This window comes from Peromyscus californicus, unplaced genomic scaffold (assembly GCF_007827085.1).
Source record: "Peromyscus californicus insignis strain IS unplaced genomic scaffold, ASM782708v3 Scaffold_21__1_contigs__length_65335640, whole genome shotgun sequence".
Lineage (NCBI taxonomy): Eukaryota > Metazoa > Chordata > Mammalia > Rodentia > Cricetidae > Peromyscus > Peromyscus californicus.
The window spans coordinates 45,451,547-45,473,972 of record NW_026294514.1 but is presented as its reverse complement, the minus strand read 5'-3'; the positions used below and the strand labels follow the sequence as shown (position 1 = coordinate 45,473,972).

Below are 22,426 nucleotides of genomic sequence, written 5' to 3'. Positions count from 1 at the left end.
CATTCACAACAGCTTCTACAATAACAGACACAGACACACACAGACATACACAGGAGGGGTAGGGGAAAGATTTCAACCTTTCTTCCTGAGGAAATACTACAACAAGGATTGGGGAGCTGAGAGCCACAGGTTCTTTCTAGCCTGCCATTCCTTTTTGGGTTTGGTTTTTTTTTTTTCTTTTTTTGGAAATACAGCTATACCAATTCCTTTACATATTACCTATGCTGCCTGCATGATACAACAGAATAGATGAGCAGTGCAACACTGACTGGCACACAAAACCAACAATATTTATTTGGCTTTTCACCAATTAAGCTTGAGAACTCCTAGATCAAGGCTATTTCCATTCAAGTTATAGTCAGAAATGTTTACTATAGACCACTGATGTTCTGGAAATACTATCCAATCGAGCTAGATAAAAATATATTAAAACTTCATTTGCAACTAACTGCCTCCATTCTGTGAGTGAATCACTTAAACTACCATGACATGCTAAGTGTAATTTACCATGCTGATTTACCTCGAGGCAGATTGTTCTCCCAAGTCTCTTCAGTGTATGGCAATGGGCAACAGTAATTCAATTATTCCTAACTTAGCCGAAATGACCTTTTAAATCAGCAGTTCTCAACCTGCAGGCTGTGATTCCCCGTCTCTAAAAATATTTACATTATGACTCATAATAGTAGCAAAAATATAGTTATGAAGTAGCAACGAAAATAATGGTTGGGGGTCATCATATCACAAGGAATTATAGTAAAGGGCTGCAGCATTAGGAAGGCTGAAAACCACTGTTTTAAATGCTCAAATTTCCTTTATAAAGAAACATGAAAACACACACATCTTCAGAAAAATACTGAAATTGCTAGTATTTAAAATTGTCCCCTACTAAATACCAAAGCACCATGTAAAGGCAATTTATTTGTTCAACATGGGCTTATAAATGTAATTAATGTACAGCAACATTTGAATGTGATGCATGCCATTCTTGCATAATACACATTTAAAAAATGAATCTCCCTGTTACACATACCCCTCCTGAAGAGATAGTTCTTGGTTCTCCTCTTCAGGGCCACTACTATCACTCTGTAGCTCAGGTTCATTCTCATCTTTTCCTGGCAGAGTCTCCCAGCTCTCGTCACTTGAGGACTGGTCTTTTTCTGTGCCAGAAAATCGGTGAGGCAGAGAAGCAGACCATTCCCCATCACTGCACTCTGAACTGCAAACCGGAACAGAAACAAACTACTATCACACACTACGTTATTCTTAGTATGTGGACAGTTACCACGCATTATGGATGGGAGGTAGGACTACTGATGTCCAGGCTTAGTCAGTTGCTCATTCATTTTAAAAACATCAAAACAAAAAACAAAACAACAACAGAAACAAATAGACTCAACAGAACGTAACCCTTTCAAATGATCATGGCATATGTAAGAGTTTAAGACATATTTCTACATAAAAATTTAAATGTAATTTGGGAATAAAAATAGTATCTGGAATGAATAATGTATGTATTACTCATTTTTTTTAAAAAAATGTGCTCTGGGCCTATATTATTAATACTCATAGTAGCCTTCTATCAAGGAGAAACTTCTGAAAGTGTATCCCTAGCCACCAATGAGCAGCTTACTATGCATTTAGAATACTAACTAGCCATTGAATATTTTCACTAACCTCTCAAATTATACTTTTACTGTAAGAGTCCATCTACCAGATGAGTCTCTTACCTTACTTTCTACCTATTAAATGGAGTCTCACCATGCTTTTATCTTGGAAGCTAGCTGAACTCTTTCCTAATTATCTGTGTTCAAAACCTTTATTTTCCATTCTCTTTGTATATGGCTCTTATCCTAATACCTTTTTCTTCACTTCTACTATCAAAGGAAAAAATAATCCCACAATATAATGACAGCAGCAGCAACCACCATCCAGTGACTTTCTACCAGCCTGGAACTGTTGAACCTATTGACTGATCTTCCCAAATTTAACCCCACTTCCTCAACTCACTTAAAAAACACATTCTGGCCGGGCGGTGGTGGCGCACGCCTTTAATCCCAGCACTCGGGAGGCAGAGGCAGGCGGATCTCTGTGAGTTCGAGGCCAGCCTGGTCTACAGAGCGAGATCCAGGAAAAGGCGCAAAGCTACACAGCGAAACCCTGTCTCAAAAAAAAAAAAAAAAAAAAAAAAAAAAACCAAAAAAAAAAAAAATAAAAAAAAAAATAAAAAAATAAAAAACACATTCTGAACATTAGCATCACATTCTGAACATTAGCATCATTTCAACTTATACATTAACTGCTACATTCAAAGTAGAATTCCACGAACTGCTCAAAGCTTTTTCTTCTCTCCCCAAAGCAGTATGTCACAAGTTTAAGTTGAACATTTACCACTCTCACAGTTTTCTACCATTCAGTATTTGCAGTGTTTCCTAAAGGACAACAGATGACCACAGAAGTTCTTGAGTTAGCTTTCCTGGATTTAAATCCACCTCTGAGCAGTTGTGAAAACTGCGGTGTGTCTTTGATTTCTCACATAGCAGGTGAATATAGTAACAGTATCGAACAGCTATTGAGCTCATGCGAGAGACAAGAAAATTTATATATATATATATATATATATATATATATATCACTATATTAATGTCTACCAAATAGAAAGACACCAATAACTGTCAGCAAAACCATTCCCGTAACATATTTTTAATCAAATACATTTAGTTAGAGAGTAAGCTGTATCTATTAAATCCCAGGTGTGAGGTGCCAGGTAGTTTTTAAACTCTCATTCAAATAAGTACTGATTAAAATCACAAATCTTAATCTGGGTGCCACTTGATGTATTTATTTTGCAAATGCTAGCTTACAGAAAAAGCATTCAAACTTCTTTAAATAACACTTGTAATTTACAACCACACAATCCTATTTCCTTCTTATAACTAGCTCCTCTTCCCTTACACAAGGTGTTTTACTTTAATGCTTTCTTTTTTCATCAAAATGTTTTCATAGCCACTTGGTACCTCTCAGCCTTCAGGACTAGACCAGACTTCATTTCTTTCAAGACACTTCTAGGTGAAATTACCTTTTAAGGGGGACAACTATTCATGGACTGGGCATCTGGCTTATTCAGTCCAAATCATTGTACTGCAGCTACTTCTTTTTTTTTTTTTTTTTTTTAAGATTTATTTATTTATTATGTATACAGTGTTCTGTCTGCACATATCCCTGCAGGCCAGAAGAGGGCACCAGATCTCATTACAGATGGTTGTAAGCCACCATGTGGGTGCTGGGAATTGAACTCAGGACCTCTGGAAGAACAGCCAGTGCTCTTAACCGCTGGGCCATCTCTCCAGCCCTGCAGCCATCTCTCCAGCCCTGCAGCTACTTCTTTAACACTGAATTTACTATTCTTAAGCATTCACAATGGATTTGGGCTTAACAAAGTAAAACAACCTATAGCTTAGTCCCACCCAGCTCTGGTTGGCTGTAGATGGCCTTCTAGTCAATGAACTAAGATGTAACTGATGAAGATTGATGAACTAAGATGTAGTCAATTAAGTTGTTTCCTATGCTTTACATCCATCTTCCAAATTCTGTCTAATTGTTGCTGGAGTAATTTTTTCATCCTGCTCTAGTTCTGAGAGGTGCCCCATTCATGAATTATATTTGTCTTGTTTTACTAAAACAAATGTTACAAAATTTAATTGATCTAAGATATTTTCCTAGTTATATAAATATAAAATCAGTTTCCTAATAACTACCAGCAGTTTCTAGGAAGACAGAAGAGCTAAATGTTTACAGGCTCTTAGTAGGTACTAAAGACTATTTAATCATACAGATTCAAATATAAAATTTTATTAGTAGTATCTGATTTGAAAAAGATCAGCAGTAGGCATTTATAAGGAAGTTCCAAAAGTGTATTCATTTTTGTGATGAATGATAGAAATACATGAACAATTTCTAGTACTATTTCAATGTGAATTTTATTAATTATGTCAATATAGTATTTATTACTAATTTGTAAATATAGAGCCTAAGAAAGTCAGAGGACACTGTAACTTTCTACTACTAAAAATTCCAACTCTCCATAGCCAATTTCTTTACTGAAGACACAACAGTACTGATGATACTCAATTTCTATGAACAAGCTTTGAAATCAGACAGATATGACTTAGAACCCAGAATAATTTCTGTTTAATTTCTTCATCTATAAAGTGACATATTAATATTCAAGTTTCAAGCCTACAATGATGTTTAGATGAAAATCTGGAAATAAAGTATGTAGCACAATTTTTGGAAAGTGGTAAACAGTTCTGAAAGGCAATCATTAACTTCTTGTAAAGCATGGTATGTCCTTTTAGATGTTTCAGTGGGTTGCTTACTAGCTCACCACTATTTCTCCCTTGTCTGTGCCGAAGAAAAGCTACTCTACACCACCTTATTTGTCTTGATGACATCAGCTTCCTGGGAAACCCAACTTTAGTCTTTTTTTTCACTAAAGATCAGCTTTACTATATCAAACTATACCCTAGACCATCACCTAAACTAGATCACCCGTTTCTTCATGACACAGAAAATAAGATTATTTTTTTCCAATTTTATTTTATTTTAGATTTGAACATGAATTTTATTTTTAAAAGCTAGGCAGGAAAATAGGAGGCTTTAAAAGAAGCATGGAAGTATGTTCAGAGCTTGGACAAAGGTAAAAGGTGAAGACCATGCCTGGTTGCATCACAGATGTTGGTATGTATCACATATAGTTGTGCTGGTGTGTGATTCAATTCAGGCAGGACCAGAAGCTACTTTTGTTATTTTCTATAGGAGGCTGACAGAGAACCCACTGCCCCAGAGCTGCTGATCTTGCATTTATTCTCACGATTTGAGGACCAATTACAGGCTAAAGCTCCTCACGATAAGATGCCTTACAACTTCATCTGGAAGCTCTTGACATTATCATAGCCCGAAGCCATTCTGTGGTCCTAAAAGGATAGGGTACTTCCTGAGGGGCATTCCATTTCTCAGTGGCTCAGGAAGCTGCAAATCTCATAGTAGACCCATAGTCCTGTTTCGTCTATGTACTTCCCTGGCTGTCCAGCACTAATGGTATGGGCATGAATTCCAGGCTCAGAGGGGTCACTCAGGGTGAAGGTTTGTCCATACGTGGGGAATCCAACAATGAGCTTCTTAGGATTGGCCCCATGGTTCTTCCAGCAGGTCATGATACAGTCCACATTGAGGCAGCCACTAATGCCCTGGTCATTTGGACCTTTGTAGAGGGGACTATTTTCTCCTGTATAGCCATCCTTGTAGCTATGGAGATCGTTATGTCATGACCAGAATGTAATCAAGGGACTATGACAGTTAAGGGATGTTATAGCCAGACTCAATGATGGAGATGATACCAGCGCCTGTGGAAGTGATTAACAGCTTGGTCTTGTGTTCATCTAAGGGTTCATTTTCAAAAACTTCATGCATTTCCTTCACCAGGAGAGTAAAGAGATACTTGTCCTTAGACTGGTGTCCACCAGACCCAGGGTATTGCCAGTCCAGGTTCAGCTAGTCAAAACTGTGTTGGCGTAGGAATTTGATGACTGACATAATGAAAGTCTGACAGTTCTGAGAAGTAGACACCATGATACTGAACCCGCTAGATGCAAACTTCTTGCCTCCAATGGCCAGGAGAGTTTTCAGCTCCATGTTACTCTTAGTCCAATCGGGTGCTGGTGGGCTCTCTTTTTCCAATTTTAAATCTAAGTAGTTCTATATATTTCAAATTAATAACCTTTTCCTTTGTTTTTTTTCGCAAACTCAAAAACATCCACTCTAGAGCAATCCTTTAAAAACTGTCTTCAGAGCTGAGGTCCAGACAAAGGATACCATCATATGGACGTGGGTCTACCCTGAATACCATTTATACACACACACACACACACACACACACACATACACATACACACAAACCAAGCACTTCTTTGAGGAATCAGGGAATGAGATGTTGCTCTTGGATGGTACTTGATCTTACTTTCACCTGAGATTTACAAATAAAATACTTTACTTGATTGAACTATTAAAATAAATGCTTACAATGAGAAAAAAATGTAGAGGCCATAGAACTGAAGGTAAGGTAGGAGGTAGAGGTGGATCTGGGAGGAATTGGGAGTGATTATGATCAAAATACATTGTATGGCAATCTCAATTATTAAAAAATATATTTAAAAAATTTTATTTGGTTGTCAACTGAATGTATAAAGAGGGTAATATTTAAGTTACTGTTTCATTTTGAATGTAACTCTAAATGCTACCTAGGGACAATGCCAATGATAAACCACATGAAGATTAAAGAGGTATGTAATTTTTTCCTTTGCTCCTAAATACCTTTTTTTTTTTTTTTTTGCTTTTCGATTTTCAAGGCAGGGTTTCTCTTGCAACAGCAGCCCTGGTTGTCCTCAAACTCACGAGATCCACCTTGCCTCTGCCTCCCAAGTGCTGGGATTACTAAATTTCTTTTGAAAACAAGACAGAAAAAGTCTGTACAAATGCTTAAGCATGTGATTGAAGGACTTTGTTTTGGCTGCCTGCGGATGTTTAATGTTTTCTTAGCGGTAGTACCTGAATGTCAGAGAAGCTCTTTCTGTTTGATACTTAGATAATAAAGAACAGGAAAGAGGCAATCTCAGCCTTATAGCAATGAACTTGTGTATTCTGGTCATTTCTCTGTAAGGCTGCTGGTCACCATGGGAACAGGGAGCATTATTATGTATTTATATAACACCCGTAACAGAGTCTGGTACCTTTTAACTAAACTCAAAAGCTAATCTGCATTTTATTCTCCCAACAATATCAGTAAACACAGGCTTTCTGGTTTGCACTGTGGGTTATAGGGATTAAACCTAAGGCCTGCCTCACACATACAAAGCAAGTCTCTCCAGCTGTGCTGGAGCTCCTCCCAGATCCACTTCTACCTCCTACCTTACCTTCAGTTCTACGGCCTCTACATTTTTTTTCTCATTATAAACATTTATTTTAATGTAAAGTATTTTATTTGTAAATCTCAGGTGAAAGTAAGATCAAGTACCATCCAAGAGCAACATCTCATTCCCTGATTCCTCAAAGTAGTGCTGGGTTTGTCTTTATATGTGTGTGTGTGTGTGTGTGTGTGTGTGTGTGTGTGTGTGTGTGTGTGTGTGTGTGTCTTTATATGTGTGTGTGTGTGTGTGTGTGTGTGTGTGTGTGTGTGTGTGTGTGTATATAAATGGTATTCAGGGTAAACCCACGTCCATGTGATGGTATCCTTTGTCTGGACCTCAGCTCTGAAGACAGTATGTTGAGGGAGGGTCCTGCTAAGCAGCCAGTTTGGCCTTGAACTCACACTGTCCCAGGCAGGCCCGAAACTTTTTCAATGCCCGCTTTGGCCTCCTGTGTAGCTGGGACTCCAGGCCAAACTCCAATTTGTCTTGGAAAGTTTCCCTAATGTTAAGGTGTTTTTTGTTTTGCTTTAACCTTTTAAGCAAGATTAAGTCCTAGTGACAGGAAAATCTCTCAAAGAAGCCTCAAGTACTATAAGAAATAGTCAGTAGACGGGCATGTCTCTCTTCAAAACAGTTAGGCCCAAGGTTAAAATGTGCTAGTATTACTGAAAGTAAGCGAGTTCTCTCTCTCCTTCCTCGTCCCCCTTCCTCTATCTAACTTAACACTCTGGTCCTCAGTTACTACAGTTTTCAGGGTATATTCCAAAAGAGGAAGTGTTAACCTTAGTCTTTTGGTCTGATCCCAGGTCTGGTAATTATACGTTGCCTGTTACAATTTCCTTTGCAGTTCTAATTCAATAATGTAGCACCTATTTTCTGTAAAACAGCTCAGAACAATGCTACTAGCACAAATGTTTATCCTATAGACTGCAGTGTTCTGATATGATTAAGTCATCACTTAAGACTTTTTCAAGGAAGATAGTGACCACACATTAATCAAATCCTTTTCTACTTATAAAGAAATGTATAATCATTACTAGAAGTTTTTAGATTTACTTATTTTACTGTATTTAGCTTTTACTTGGTGTACGCATGCATGCCTGGTGCCTACAGAGGTCAGAAGATGGTGTCAGATTGCCTCGAATTGGGAGTTACAGAAGGTTGTGAGCCATTACGTGGTTGCTGGGAACCAAGCCTGGGTTCTCTGCAAGAGCAACAAATGTTCTTACCTGGTGAGCCACCTATTATTTTAAAGTAGCCAAATTAAAATATCTAATAGTGTCCAAATGCATTTTAGTTGTATTCTTGATAAATGTTCTATGTTACCTTTGTAATACAAACACAACAAAAATATCTTCAAGTATATCACTGGTAAGTTTTACAAAGGAGAGAGTTAACTCTAAAATAAAGTTCTGTATACCTTCCATCTCAGACACTTTAGAAAAGCAGTCCCTGCTTCCCCTTTCCTCTAGTGAACTACGGTTAGAGCTTTACAGAGAGTGAACATGTAGATGAGTGGGGGTCAAATTAAACTACAGTCCGTGGCTACTCCATTTTGGATTAGGCTGGTACTAGATTAAAAGACATCCTGGTAACAAATACTCAGCAGAGTCAGATAGGAATAGCAGGAAATAGATTGAATTAACTCAATCATATAATACATTTTAAATCTTACAAAATATAATTGAAGTCTAAAGTAAACTCATTATCCCTCAGAATTTATTCTGCATTTTTTTTTTTTTTTTTTTTTTAAAGACTGGATCTCATGCAGGCCAGACTGGCCTTGAACTTACTACATAGCCAGGGAAAATCATGAACTCCTAATCTACTTCCCAAATACTGGGATTACAGATGTGTGCCTCCATGCTCACCTTCTGTGATTCTTAACTAAACAATATAAACCTATTCTAGCATTTCAGGGTGTTTTAACTCCATCACTCTGGCACATCCAACTACAAGTCCTACGAGTCGATAGACTGCAGCAGAGTTGAAAGGAAAGGTTTTATTAACACTAAATGTTTCTCCTGCTGTCCATTGTATTTACAAAAATCTACCATTGTTTGTAATACTGACATCACTTCTAAATAGACTACGAAAACATGTTATGACCAGCTAAAATTCCCCTAGACAATACACTTTCTACAACTAGGGAGAAAAACAACCAACTCTTAAAATGGGCCCATGAAAACAACTATATTTTGTTTTAGGGATGATTTTAAAAAAAGATTTTAACAGTTTCATTTGAAAAGCAAGCCGGGCGCTGGTAGCGGATGCCTTTAACCCCAGCACTCAGGAGGCAGAGGCAGGCGCATCTCTGTGAGTTCAAGGCCAGCCTGGGCTACAGAGTGAGTTCCAGGGCAGGCTCCAAAGCTACACAAAGAAACCCTGTCTCGAAAAACCAAAAAAAAAAAAAAAAAAAAAGAAAAGCAAGTCAAACTTAAGGGCCTTTATTTCGTTTTGCTTTAGTGGGTCCACAATAGTAAAGATACAGACAAGTTAAATAATTTTCTATAAGAAATGTGTAATTAGTAAAAACAGTAACAACCTTACAATGGCAAATTTATTTCTTTTTAATAGTAATCTACAAGTAGATAGAGACTCAATCAAATCCAAAAATCTTGGAGCTGAATGTTTTAGAATTTAATTTTTTTTCTCCCAAGCTCATAAGCAATGGCTAACATCACTCAATAGAATCCAGACCAGCAAATAGTTATTAAACATATCAACATTTCTAGAGCAAAATACGATTGCTTGAAAAAGTATCTCATTTTAGTTTTGATCCAGAGTATCTACCAAAGTTAATTTCAAATCGAGTTTTGTGGCTAATTTATGATTTTGAAACTGTGGATTTTGAATAAAAGACAATGGATTCCAACTGATACATATAAATTGAGAAATACCTTAACTTTACTCTCAACTTAAACAACAATAGGTCTTACAAATCAACATGAATCTTGATTATCTTCTACTCTCCTCGGAAATCTGTTGATCTACGTCAAAGCAGTATGAATTTAGTTATTACAGCTCTGTATGCTGTATGTCTTCTAGCAATTCCTAACTCTTAGAGACCAGGAACTTATCCCAGTTATTTCTGTAGCACATTTCAATCTATGTAATAGCTATTTATATTTATAACAATATCATCTGATCAAATATTTAATGTTTCTGCTATTAAATATATAGCCATCATCATAATTAAACCTGCACTTCTGTATGAAATCACTGTCAAATACAGCATAGTAGAAAGAATTTAGGAAGGCTTAATGAAGGTCTACATAAAGCACAAGAGAAATTATCTCTGGATTAGTTCCAAGTTAGAAGTTGACACTGAGTTGGTATGTTTCCATTTTCTTGATCAATTTCAACACATATTTTTCAGTGATATGGCAATTTTAAATCAAAGTTGTTGTTTTCTCCATTATTCCTTTTCTCCAAGTTTTCTTTTTTTATTTTTCAAGACAGGGTTTCTCTGTGTAGCTTTGCAACTTTCCTGGATCTCACTCTGTAGACCAGGCTGGCCTTGAACTCACAAAGGTCCGCCTGCCTCTGCCTCCCAAGAGCTGGGATTCTCCAAATAGCCCAGCTAGTCTCCAAATTTTCTTGCCTCCTTCAGTATCTGATCTTTTTTTTTTTTTTTAACAATTATGTATTGAACTCGGAAAGTCACATAAAAAAATGACTTTTCTCTTGTTTAAACAAAGCAAGAAACAGTAAGTCCAAATTAGTAAATTCTCTTTATACTACTTTCTAGTTAAAATAATGTTTTAATAGTTTATGAAATATGTGTATAACTGAGTAGTGCTGGGGCTGCAACTAGCTTAAAAAGATTTATAAAAATCTGGACTCTGGCAATAAAAATGAGCAGCTATACAAAAACTCCCCCTCCCCTTGCTATTTTATGGTTTGGGGACGGGGGAAGTAATCTATGTCTGAAAAGGAATTAGAAAGTCTTGACAATAACAGTACAACACAGAGAATATATAGCCTCTTGGAGTCCAAGGCATCAAATACTAACTAGAATAAATACTTACATACTTTATGACATACCAGTTATTTAAGTCTCTATACCTCTGTTCCTGATCTATGAACAGAGGGAAAAATAGTAGCTACCATACAGAACTGATAAGGAGACTTTTTGCTTGAAATATGGTCTCCTTATGTAGGCCAGGCTAGCCTTGAATTCATGATCTTTCCATCTCATCCTCATGAATGATGGGATTACAGGTCTATAGCACCGTACTCAGAAATTAATTTTTAAATAAGTAAGTAATAAATAATTTAATAATTTTTAAGTAAGAAGTAGCTTAGTGATAGGAAGAAAGAACAAGGGCCCAATAAAGAAAAAAAATGGGTGACATTAACTATTAACAAAGGTAATGCAGTATTGCCAATCAAGTGACCTTAATCACTTTTTTTTTTTTTTTTTTTTTTTTTTTTTTGGTTTTTTCAAGACAGGGTTTCTCTGTGTAGCTTTGCGCCTTTCCTGGTACTCGCTTTCGAGACCAGGCTGGCCTCGAACTCACAGAGATCCACCTGCCTCTGCCTCCCGAGTGCTGGGATTAAAGGCATGCGCCACCACTGCCCGCCGACCTTAATCACTCTTTAAACAGACCTCTTAACACGAATTAAAAAAAAAAACACAATAAATTTATACTTTGCATGTAATTCACTGAAATACTGTGAATTAAGATAATCGGCATCTATATTCTTTGTAATAATCATTATGTATCTAAAAGTCTAATGCCCATACGTTATTAAAATGCCTCAAAGAAAGCAAAATACTCTGCAGTTTGCATGTATGCTTCATACTCAGAAGATCTGATCATCAAGATGTCTAATTTCTAACACCAAAGACAGCCCATCAAACCTCTTATTACTATACAGCACTTGGTTAACAGACACGCAGACCAATAGAATACAACAGAGAACCCAGAAACACACCCATCAGCTGTGGCCCCTGACTTTGACAAAGAAGTCAAAAGCACACACTGGAGAAAAGGCAGTCTCTTTAATAGTGCTGGAGAAACTGAGTCTCCACCTGGAAAATGGTCAAAGGTGATTCCTACCCCTCACCCTCTACAAAAACAGATGAGAACCACTTTAAGGTATAGGACTAGGCAAGGACTTTCTGATGAGTAGGACTGCATGACATTATAAAGTTTCTGCACAACAAAGCACTTAACAGAGTAAAGAGCCTACAAAATGAGAAAAAAAAAATCTTTCCCAGCTATACATCCAACAGAGGATTAATGCAGAAAAGCAAGCACACAGGAACAGTAATGCTAATACAATCATCAAATGGCCAATGAATTGATCAGACAGTTTTCAAAAGTACAAATGGCCAAAAAATACTTAGAAAGGTTCAGCATCCTCAGCTACCAGGGAAGCACAAAACTTCACTGAGAGTCTATTTTACCGCATCCAGAATGGCTGTAAGCAAGAAAACAAACAGCTGATACTAGGAAGCATGCACCAAGGGAGGAACCCATCTAACTGCTAATGGGAATGGGAATTTGTACGGCCACTATGGAAATCTGTATGGAGATTCCTCAAGAGACTGAAAATAGAACTATAATATGATCAGACTATACCACCCTGGGTATAAATATACAAAGGAATCTAAGTCAGCATATCACAGACAACCTGCACATTTGTTTATTTCAGTACCATTTTATTTAAATTTAAAATCTCATTTATTTTATATGTACATGTATAGGCATGTAGATTTAAGTGTGCCACAGTGTATGTGTGGAGGTCAGAGACCAACTACTGGGAATCAGTTCTCTCCTTCCCCTTGTGAAACACAGGGATTGAACTCAGGTCACCAGGCTCAGCTCGGCAGTGAGCACCTTACCCACTGAGCATCTCACTGGCTCTATCACAACCTTATTCACAATACCCAAACTGAGGAATCAGACCAGATGTCCATCAACATATGAACGGATAAAGAAATGTGATGTACATACACAATGTAGTTTGGTTCATTCATAAAGAACTATGGTATTTTAGCGAGCTGGATGGAACTGGGGATTATCATGTAAAACAAGTCAGACCCAGAAGACAACCATCGCATGCTTTCTCTTGTGCAGAATCTGGACATGAAAGTGGAAGGGGAACTATCTGAAAGAGAAAGGTAACCAGCATGGTGGAAAGCAGGCAAAAACATGGCAATCAGGCAAAGCACAAGACATACATGTGTGAGACCCTTAAACTTTGTATAATGAATATATACTATTTTTAAAAAGAAAAGAACCTGGCTCAATACACACATCAACCAAATACTGCATGAAGCTTACCTATCTTCATCTTTGTCGTAGAGTTGGTAATAATCTCCACAGCCATTCCAAAAGGAATTATCCCGAGCTTCTTGCCTTCCTGAAGCTGTGGCTCCATTTTCTGATGTTGCACGATTATGCTCTGCTTCCCTTCGTGCAGCTCTTGAGTAAGGTGGAGTCAAGAACATACAATCCTGTTCTACATCAGGGTCGTCATACTTCATTATAGGGTCATCTGCACTACATTCCTCAACTTCTAAAGCCTCTCTCCATCTCTGAACACTTCTTTGTTTAGCCTCATGCCTATTAAAACCAATTTCTTGGTCCACCTGGCTTGAACTTATCACTTTTCTAACTTTGGGCCTTACTACCTGCTCAGGAGAACTTGCATGGTGGTTGGCTCTACCACTAGTAATCTGTTCACTACAAATATGCCCTGGGACACAGTCTACGTCTTCAGTTGAATTTTCTGTCTGTCTTCCCTCATCAGCATTACCTTGTTGCCTCTTTCTAACAATGTCATCTTCAGAAGACCTCTGAAATTCCTGCCCATTCTGATGGACAAGCTCAGCATCACCAGTAGAACTGTTCTCTAAAGGTGCTGGATCGAGCTCTTCAAACTCATCACTTATTTCACAGTTGAGAGAGGGAACTGATGATGAAAGATCAGCGTACACCTCTGCTTCTCCATTTTCCAGCTCAAATACTGTATTGCCTAATACTTCCTGACATCTACCACCTTCCACAGCTTCTGCAGAGAGTTGAAGAGAGTCATTCTTCTCATCATGTTTACTGTCTGGATCATTCAAGTCAGTATGAACCAACACAATTCCATTCTGGACACTTGAGACCTTACAAATTGATGGAGAATAATACTCTGCCTCAGTGTGATTATGATGATCCGCATTGCTTTCTAAAGTCTCCCTGACTTCCTCACTAGGACATACTGTGGCAATGGATGGACTGCTCTCAGTGGTTTGATTCAGTGCTGGACCACAAGTGGGAATTTCTGCTTCACTTTTTTCAAATGTAGGTTCATTGAGTAAAGAAGGATGGACTTGATCCAGTGAATTGGAACCTTCATAAAAAGAACAGAAGAAACCATTTTGGAGGGATTAATTTAGATAAAATTTTATATAATATCAGTTCCATGAGAATTCTCTGTTTGACAATATGCCAAGTGCTTCTATATTCCCTAACTTTATTACAGTCAGACTGGTTACACTGTGAACTCAGTTCTGCCCCCTGGACAGCCTCTCATTACTCTCTCCTTGTGCTTCTTTTACAGATTTTTTTTTTAAACCTAAGTCCCAATATCAAAATCTGATCTCTGACAAAAAAAAAAGAAGCTAATAGAAAGCTAAATAATGAGAAACAAAAGCAGTCAGAATAATCTAACCTCCAACTACTCTCCAATTCTACCTCTTAATTATACAATTTTAAAAATTTTAGTGTTAAGTAAAAAATTACATCTAAGGTTCTAGACATGCATCAGATTTCTGTGCCCAAAATATATTGTTAATACATTTATAATTTAGGTATTAGAGATACAACTGAAAAAAAAGTAAGTATACTGATTCAATTTGCCATACTTTGTTAGGATTCTGACACTTGAAGCCAAATCTATAATTATTTTAAACTTTATCTTTTATTATTATTAATTTCACAAAGATATTGAGATTTGTTATAACCAAATGCATAAATCATAAAATAAATGAAATTTAATCTTATAACAGAAAATGTTCTTTATTGGAATGACTTAGCTATCAATTCAGAATCTGATATACAAATGACAATAAAAATATTCTAGAATTATCCAGTTTACTTAGAACCAGAAAAATGAAACTAGTTTATATATATATATGTATATATACATATATATACATAAATATGTAAAATCTTCTAGTTTAAAAAACATAGTTGTATAAAACATAACTGTAACTATGGTACAAGAAATCTGTATATAACATTTCAAACCACTGAATAATTAAGAAGGTTTAATTGAATAACTATTACCAGATATTTTACAAAATAAAGAAAAATAAATAAGCTAAGCTAAATTATTTAGAGGAGGTTAAAAGTTACTTAAATATAGTATGCAGGGAAAAACATTCTCAGTTCACATTAAAGACTTGGCATGGTCTATCTTCCCAAGTAAAGCATTGAGAACAAAACCCTAAACTCCCCTAGGTCTTGTAAGGACAGCAAGGCTTGTGAGTGGAAGAGTAATATCCAGTCACTTCGGCTATAAAGGCAAATATAGATGAGATTTAAAAATGGAGTTAGCTGATGGATATGACTGGGTGATCATTACCATAACAATTAGTTACCTTAGTGACTGGCCATATTGAATCTTTTCTATTTAATGTATATGGTACTGCTATTAAATTCAATAAAAATTTCCAAATAGAAAATGTACATTTAGAATCAAAAATATGAATTTAAAAAAAAATAGCCTTTAATTGACTCCACGTTACATACCTGAGGAATTTTCCTTTGGAACATCATCTAGTTCCAATACTTCATAGTCATCACCAGCCCGACCTAAGCTTCTTTCATGCCTGGTCATACATGGCTTAAAACTGACATAAGCATGTCTTCTTCCGTATCTCCTGCCTGTAATAGTCTGATATCCTCCTGCTGGTTTAGGCCAAGCAGCTTTGTTGGATTCTTGATCCATTACTGAAAATATAAATTAAATTAAAGAAGGTCAGCAATGACCTTCACTATGGCAACAGGTTGGGGAAAAAAGTGCTTCAACAAATATGCTATTATTTACTAAACTATATACCACTGAACAGGTGTCTTGTTTAAATGGTGTAGAGATGACAAGAAACAACTAAATAGTTATGCCCTGAAGCCTAGGGTCAGATAAAATTCTCTACAAGGAAATAATCACAGGAGAAATCAAACACATGCTACTCCATCTTCTAAATTACAAATGGCTAGTATAAATTAAGAAAAGCCACCAGCATTTAAACAACTGGAATATTAATTCACCTTTTACTAAACAGTACAGTATTATATGCAAATATACTAAATTTGCTTAGTCAATTATTATATAATCTATGTAAGAATAGGGTATTTCCTCACAGTACATAGTATAATCAATAAATGAAAGTTTTCTATTTTTGTTTTGCAATAAAGTAAAACAATCATTTCAAAGTACAAATGACAAACTTGTATTTCTCAAATGCTATCAAGTGTTATACTATTTTTAATCCCTTCAACAACCTTAAGATGTTAACCACTATCTATTTTAAAAATCAAAATAAATGTTAAAAAGTCAGGCATGGAGATGTATACCTGTAACCCCAGCACTAAGGCAAGGACATGGCAAACTGAAGCACAGCCTAAGCTACACAATGACACTTTATTACAAAAAGGGAAAAAGTATTTTATCACTTGTCTCAATAATATAAGAATCAACATCTTTAACCACTCCTCCAAAATGGAACATATGATAGAAATGAGGGGGTGTTTTATATTAAGTTAGAAATGAGGCTAGAGAGATGGTTCAGTGGTTAAGAGCACTGACTACTCTTGTAGAGGACCTAAGCTCAATTCCCAGCACCTACATGGTGGCTCACAACCACCTGTAACTCTAGTTCCAGGGGATCCGATGCCCTCTTCTGACCTCTACAAGCACCAGGCACACATGTGGCAAACGGATTTACATGTAGACAAAACATCCATACACACATAAAATAAATAAAAATGTTTTAAAAAGAAATTAATCTGGGTGGTGGTGGCGCATGCCTTTAATCACAGCACTCGGGAGGCAGAGGCAGGCGGATCTCTGTAAGTTTGAGGCCAGCCTGGGCTACAGAGTGAGTTCCAGGACAGGCTCCAAAGCTACACAGAGAAACCCTGTCTTGAAAAACCAAAAATAAAATAAAATAATTTAAAAAAGAAATTAATCTTTACAAATATTAAATAGCTATAGATGACTTAAAATGAGTAAAGATATGAGATCCCCTATCAGAGGATATAACACATCATATATAATATTCTTCATTTGTCTGTGTTTTGTTTTGTTTTTGAAACAAGATTTCTCTATGCAGCCCTGGCTGGCCCTGAACTCACAAAGATTCACCTGACTGTGCCTCCCAAGTGCTGGAATTCAAAGTGTGAGCCACTATGTCTGGCTTCACATACTCTATTTCAAGAACCCAGGAAACAGAAAGGAAATACTCGATGTGGATGTAGAAGAAACAGCACTCTTCCTTACCTGATGGCTCTTTTTCAGTGTACTGCGACATAGAGGGCGGCGGTGGCTATGCTCCCGGTTCAGTAGAAACACGGATGGGATTTGGTTTTTACTTGTACAGTAAATAAGCTGCAAATGGTTCCTACAAAGAAACAATGCATTAAACAAAATATTAGGAAGAAAAGAATAAAACGAAAAATGGCAAAATTGATAATACTAGTGAAGATTGTTGGCCTTTTATATAACTTGATCTGACAAAAACAACAACAAACAGGCAAAAAACACCCCAAACAATCATACACAGAACTAATTTGTAAGTAAATAATCAAATACATTGTTGAAGAACCGACTGAAAAATGTGACACTGCTAGTTAGTTTTTGTGTAATTAGGCACAAACCTAGACATCTGAGAAAAAGGAGCCTCAATGAAGGAACTGTCTACAATAGATTGGCCTATGGGCACATCGAGGAGAATTTCCTTGATTAATGATTGGTGTTGGGAGAGCACAGCCACCTTCGGGCAGGTGGTCCTGGATTGCAAACTGAGCAAGCTGTGGAAAGCATACCAGAAAGTAACATTCCTCCATGGTTTCCAACTCAGTTCCTGCCTGGAGTTCCTGCCTTGTTTTCCCTCAACAATGGACTGTAACCAGTAAGCCAAACAATCCCATTCCTTCCCCACAGTGCTTATGGTCATTGTTTTATCACAGCAACAGTGATAAAATAGTGACCTAACTATGGTGGTGTCTACCACACCATGCTATCTTGGCTTTTCCATAGATTCACTTAGCTTTCATGAACGACATTCTTGTTAAGCTTAAAAATACAATCCTTACCTTAAAAATGTTCAATGGAAAATTGAAATGTATAAAGTATACTGTGGTGATATTGTGTTCCCCAATATATTGTACACCCTAATAAATTTATCTGGGGTCAGAGAACAGAACAGCCACTAAATATAGAGGCCAGAAAATGGTGGCACACACACTTTTAATCCTAGCATTACGAAGGCAGAGATCCGTCTGGATCTCTGTGAGTTCAAAGCCACACTGGAAACAGCCAGGCATGGTGACACATGCCTTTAATCCTAGGGAGTGATGGCAGGAAGCAGAAAGGTATGTAAGGCGTGAGAACAAGGAACTAGAGCCTGGTTAAGCTTTTAGGCTTTGAGCAGCAGTTCAGCTGAGATTCATTCCAGATGAGGACTCAGAGGCTTCCAGTTTGAGGAAACAAGATCAGCTGAGAAATTGGCGAGGTGAGGTTAGCTGTGGCTGGTTCTGTCTCTCTGATCTTTCAGTGTTCACCCCAATACCTGGCTCCTGGGTTTGTTTTTTATTAAAAAGATCTTCTAAGATTCATGCTACAGTATACAAGTAATGATGTCCTTATCAATTATGATCATATAATTTAACCCCAGAACCTAGTCTAAACCAGTAAAGACTAACACTTATCATTTAACAACAAAAAAAACACAATTTCTCAATTTGAAATTAATACATTTACTATTATAGATGTTGAAGATCTTTTTTTAAGTTTAGCAGAAGCTTATTTTTTCCTATTTAAACACTTAAATATTTGAGCATACAAACTACCACTAATTTTCTACCATTAATACAAACTTATTAGATAAGCACTTCGCAAATGGGTTTTTATGCCTGACTACTGTTACTTAAACAGTAGCATACATCAGAGAGCACATATCTATATTCATTTATAAAAATAACAAATATGAGACACATGCCATTTTCTAATGTATCTGGATCAAATCAGTGTATAAAAATCATAATTTTATCATGCTGTCAAAAAACACAGGTTCTCATTCATTAACATTGTGCTTTCTTAAGAAAGTCTGAAATAACCTGACTTCACAGATAACTGTGTAGTACATGGCAATCTCTAAGAATCATCACAGATTTAAGTTCACATCACAAATACTTTATCCAGTTTTCTTAGGACAGGCTATAGTCTAACATGTTCCAAGCACTATTTTCAGAGCTGAGAATATAAAAATGTATAAAAGAATGGACGTATCTGCTGACCTAAAACTACAGTACAGAATAAAAATAAGGAGCTGGGCGGTGGTGGCGTACGCCTTTAATCCCAGCACTTGGGAGGCAGAGCCAGGCGGATCTCTGTGAGTTCAAGGCCAGCCTGGGCTACCAAGTGAGTTCCAGGACAGGCGCAAAGCTACACAGAGAAACCCTGTCTCGAAAAACCAAAAAAAAAAAGAATAAATACATGCCATAGACCTTTATCCTAGATTAAAGAAAAGAACCAAGAGTTATTAAAGGGTGTATTCCTACTAAAGGGCAAATATGGGCTTATGCACTACAAGAGATCAGAACTACTAATCATATGAGTCTCTTTTCAAGCTATTTTCTAGATTTTTCTGATCAATATGGTAATGTAAACAACAGTACTGGACAGTTCAGATCCCTGTTCTTAGTGGCAGAATATCATACACAAAGCCTTCACTGTCTTAATATTGCTTGCTTATAGGATACTGATGCATCAAATGACAATTATATTTATCTCAAACATCTCAAATCAAAACCACTCTGGATATTCTGAATTTAAAAAGGGGGAGATGAGCCGGGTGGCGGCGGCGGCGGCGGCGGCGGCGGCGGCGGCGGCGGCGGCGGCGGCGCACGCCTTTAATCCCAGCACTCGGGAGGCAGAGGCAGACGAATCTCTGTGAGTTCGAGGCCAGCCTGGTCTCGAAAGCGAGTTCCAGGAAAGGCGCAAAGCTACACAGAGAAACCCTGTCTCGAAAAAACCAAAAAAAAAAAGGGGGGGGGGAGATGAAGGAACATGGTGCAAGAATGGAGGCATGTGAGGAGATTTCTGAGTGCTTGTGAGAAAACTCCAAGGAACTAAGACAAGAGTCTTGTGACCTCAGTCTTTTCAAAAACAAGGAATTGTTCTTGGAATATGCTTTCATACCCCTCCCAGGTATAGCAGATAGAAATGAATTTACTTCAAATTATTCATTACAACTGGCTCTTGTTAATTGTTTATAGGCTTCTAAGGAAAAACGTTTTTGGCATCTGCAGCTTGCCCTCCATGTGCAGCTTAGCCATGTGCTGTACACTTTACTCATGTGACTCCTCTTAACCCTCAGAGTATCAATAGTCTGATAATCTGAATAGAGTTGCCTATGGCATGAGACTTTAGTCTGCCTCATTTATGGGCTCCATTCTCCTAGGTCGCACCCCTTTTAGAGTGGTAAACATGTGCCAAAAGTAAAGTATGATGAGACCTAAACCTAACTAGAAGGTGGTAAGAAACACTGGAGATAATGTTAAAGCACCATTAATATAATGGTGTCTTCAAAGATGTGATAGGGAATGTGGATGAAAGGAAAGGAATTAGAAACAGAACAGTGTGGTGACATATTGTGTCCCCCAATACATTGTGCACCCTAATAAAGCTTATCTGGAGATTAGAGGAAAAAGCCATAACTATATTAAACACAGATGTCAGGCAGTGGTAGCAACACCTTTAATCCTAGCATTTGGGAGGCAGAGATCCATCCAGATATCTGCGAGTTCAAGGCCACATTGGGAATAGAGCCAGGCGTGGTGGCACACACCTTTAATCCCAGCACTAACCATAGAGGTGTGGAGGTCTGTACAGACAGACAGGAAGTGATATAGTTGGGCAGAGGGAGGAAGTGAGATGGCAGAGCAGAAAGGCATATAGGTGTGGGTATACAGAAAGTAGGTCTCTCTGGAGGCTGAGGTATGGTGAGGTGAGGTTGGCTGTGGTTGTCCTATTCCTCTGATCTCTCGGTTTTCACCCCAATATCTGGCTCTGGGTTTTTTGTTTTTTGTTTTTTTTTTTACTAATATGACATTTAGCAATTCATCTTACAGAACAGCAATTATTTTACCACATTGTGAAAATCTCTTAAACATTCGAAGCTGGATGTGGCAGTACACACTTTTAATCTCAGGCAGATCATTGTGAATTTGAGACCAGACTGGTCTACACATCCAATACCAAGGCCAGGAAGAACTACATAGTGAGACACTGTCTAAAAAAACAAACAAAAAACACAAACTCACGAAGGCTCTCACCATCTTGACCTAAATGCACTTATCTTCAAGGCCCATTACCAGTTACTGTTGTGGTATCTTCTGACTGCACACTGAACTGAGATCACTGGTTTGAATCATATTTCCTCCCTGTCCCCCCGACTTTCCCTTTAATAGAAGATCCTCAAATAACTATTTCAGAGAATTTATGGAGAAGGCAAACTTTCACTTTTTTGCATGTTATAAAATGTTCTCATTAGTCTATCACCATTTAGTACAGTTAAAAACCCAAACTCATTTTTGTAAACCCTGAAGGTACTATTTCCTAATATACTTATTCCTGTTAGGGAAATATCAAACCAATTTACTACTGCTTCAGTAGGAAAACTACATTTTTCTCTGTGCACTATTTGGGATCTTGTCTTAATAAGCCGATATCCTATAATTTCAAAAGGATGTACTTAGTGGCAGGCTATTAAGATTTTCTCCATAATAATAGCTGGACTATTTTAATTAAAAGACTTCTATCAGTGTCACAAAGACGTCTTTTTTCTTTCCTATTATCTCTATTTGACCAACATGGACTAACCTTTTGTTTTAATCTTTTAAAACTTTCTTCCATATTTTCATCCTATGGACTAAGAGATTTAAATCACTTTCCTAGCTTTCCTTTACTCTGTAATAATTTACAATTAATTGCCTTTATTCTCGTTTCCCTTTTCTTTATTACTTTCAATGATGGTTCTTGTGTTAGACAGACTGTAATGGCTCTGCATATACCAATTTTCTCTATTTTCTCTGATGCCACGATAATCAACTATCTATGACAGTGTTATCTATTTCCACACCCCTCTGGAGTATGAAACCTGGAACAGGGAGAAGGGACATACAAAGATTATAGTTAAGGGTCAAGATGAAATGATTCATTCACCAGTTCTGGGT

General features: G+C 37.2%; 1 protein-coding gene and 1 pseudogene across 4 annotated transcripts in view; both read right to left on the bottom strand.

Moving 5' to 3' along the window:
* The window catches only part of Pja2 (praja ring finger ubiquitin ligase 2), a 49,612-nt gene that overhangs the window by 16,187 nt on the left and 10,999 nt on the right, over positions 1–22,426 (bottom strand). For 2 of the 4 annotated variants that reach the window (XM_052750224.1, XM_052750225.1), the window contains exons 2-5: positions 17,469–17,589; positions 15,719–15,919; positions 13,259–14,315; positions 1,031–1,216 (exon numbers count right to left, since the gene is read on the bottom strand). In XM_052750224.1, coding sequence (XP_052606184.1) covers positions 1,031–1,216; positions 13,259–14,315; positions 15,719–15,919; positions 17,469–17,499 — 1,475 coding nt within the window. In that variant the 5' untranslated portion in view covers positions 17,500–17,589. The remainder of the gene's footprint in view (positions 1–1,030; positions 1,217–13,258; positions 14,316–15,718; positions 15,920–17,468; positions 17,590–22,426) is intronic. The other 2 variants (XM_052750226.1, XM_052750227.1) reach the window with 1 other exon arrangement.
* LOC128117825 (chitinase-like protein 3) lies at positions 3,145–7,168 on the bottom strand (annotated as a pseudogene).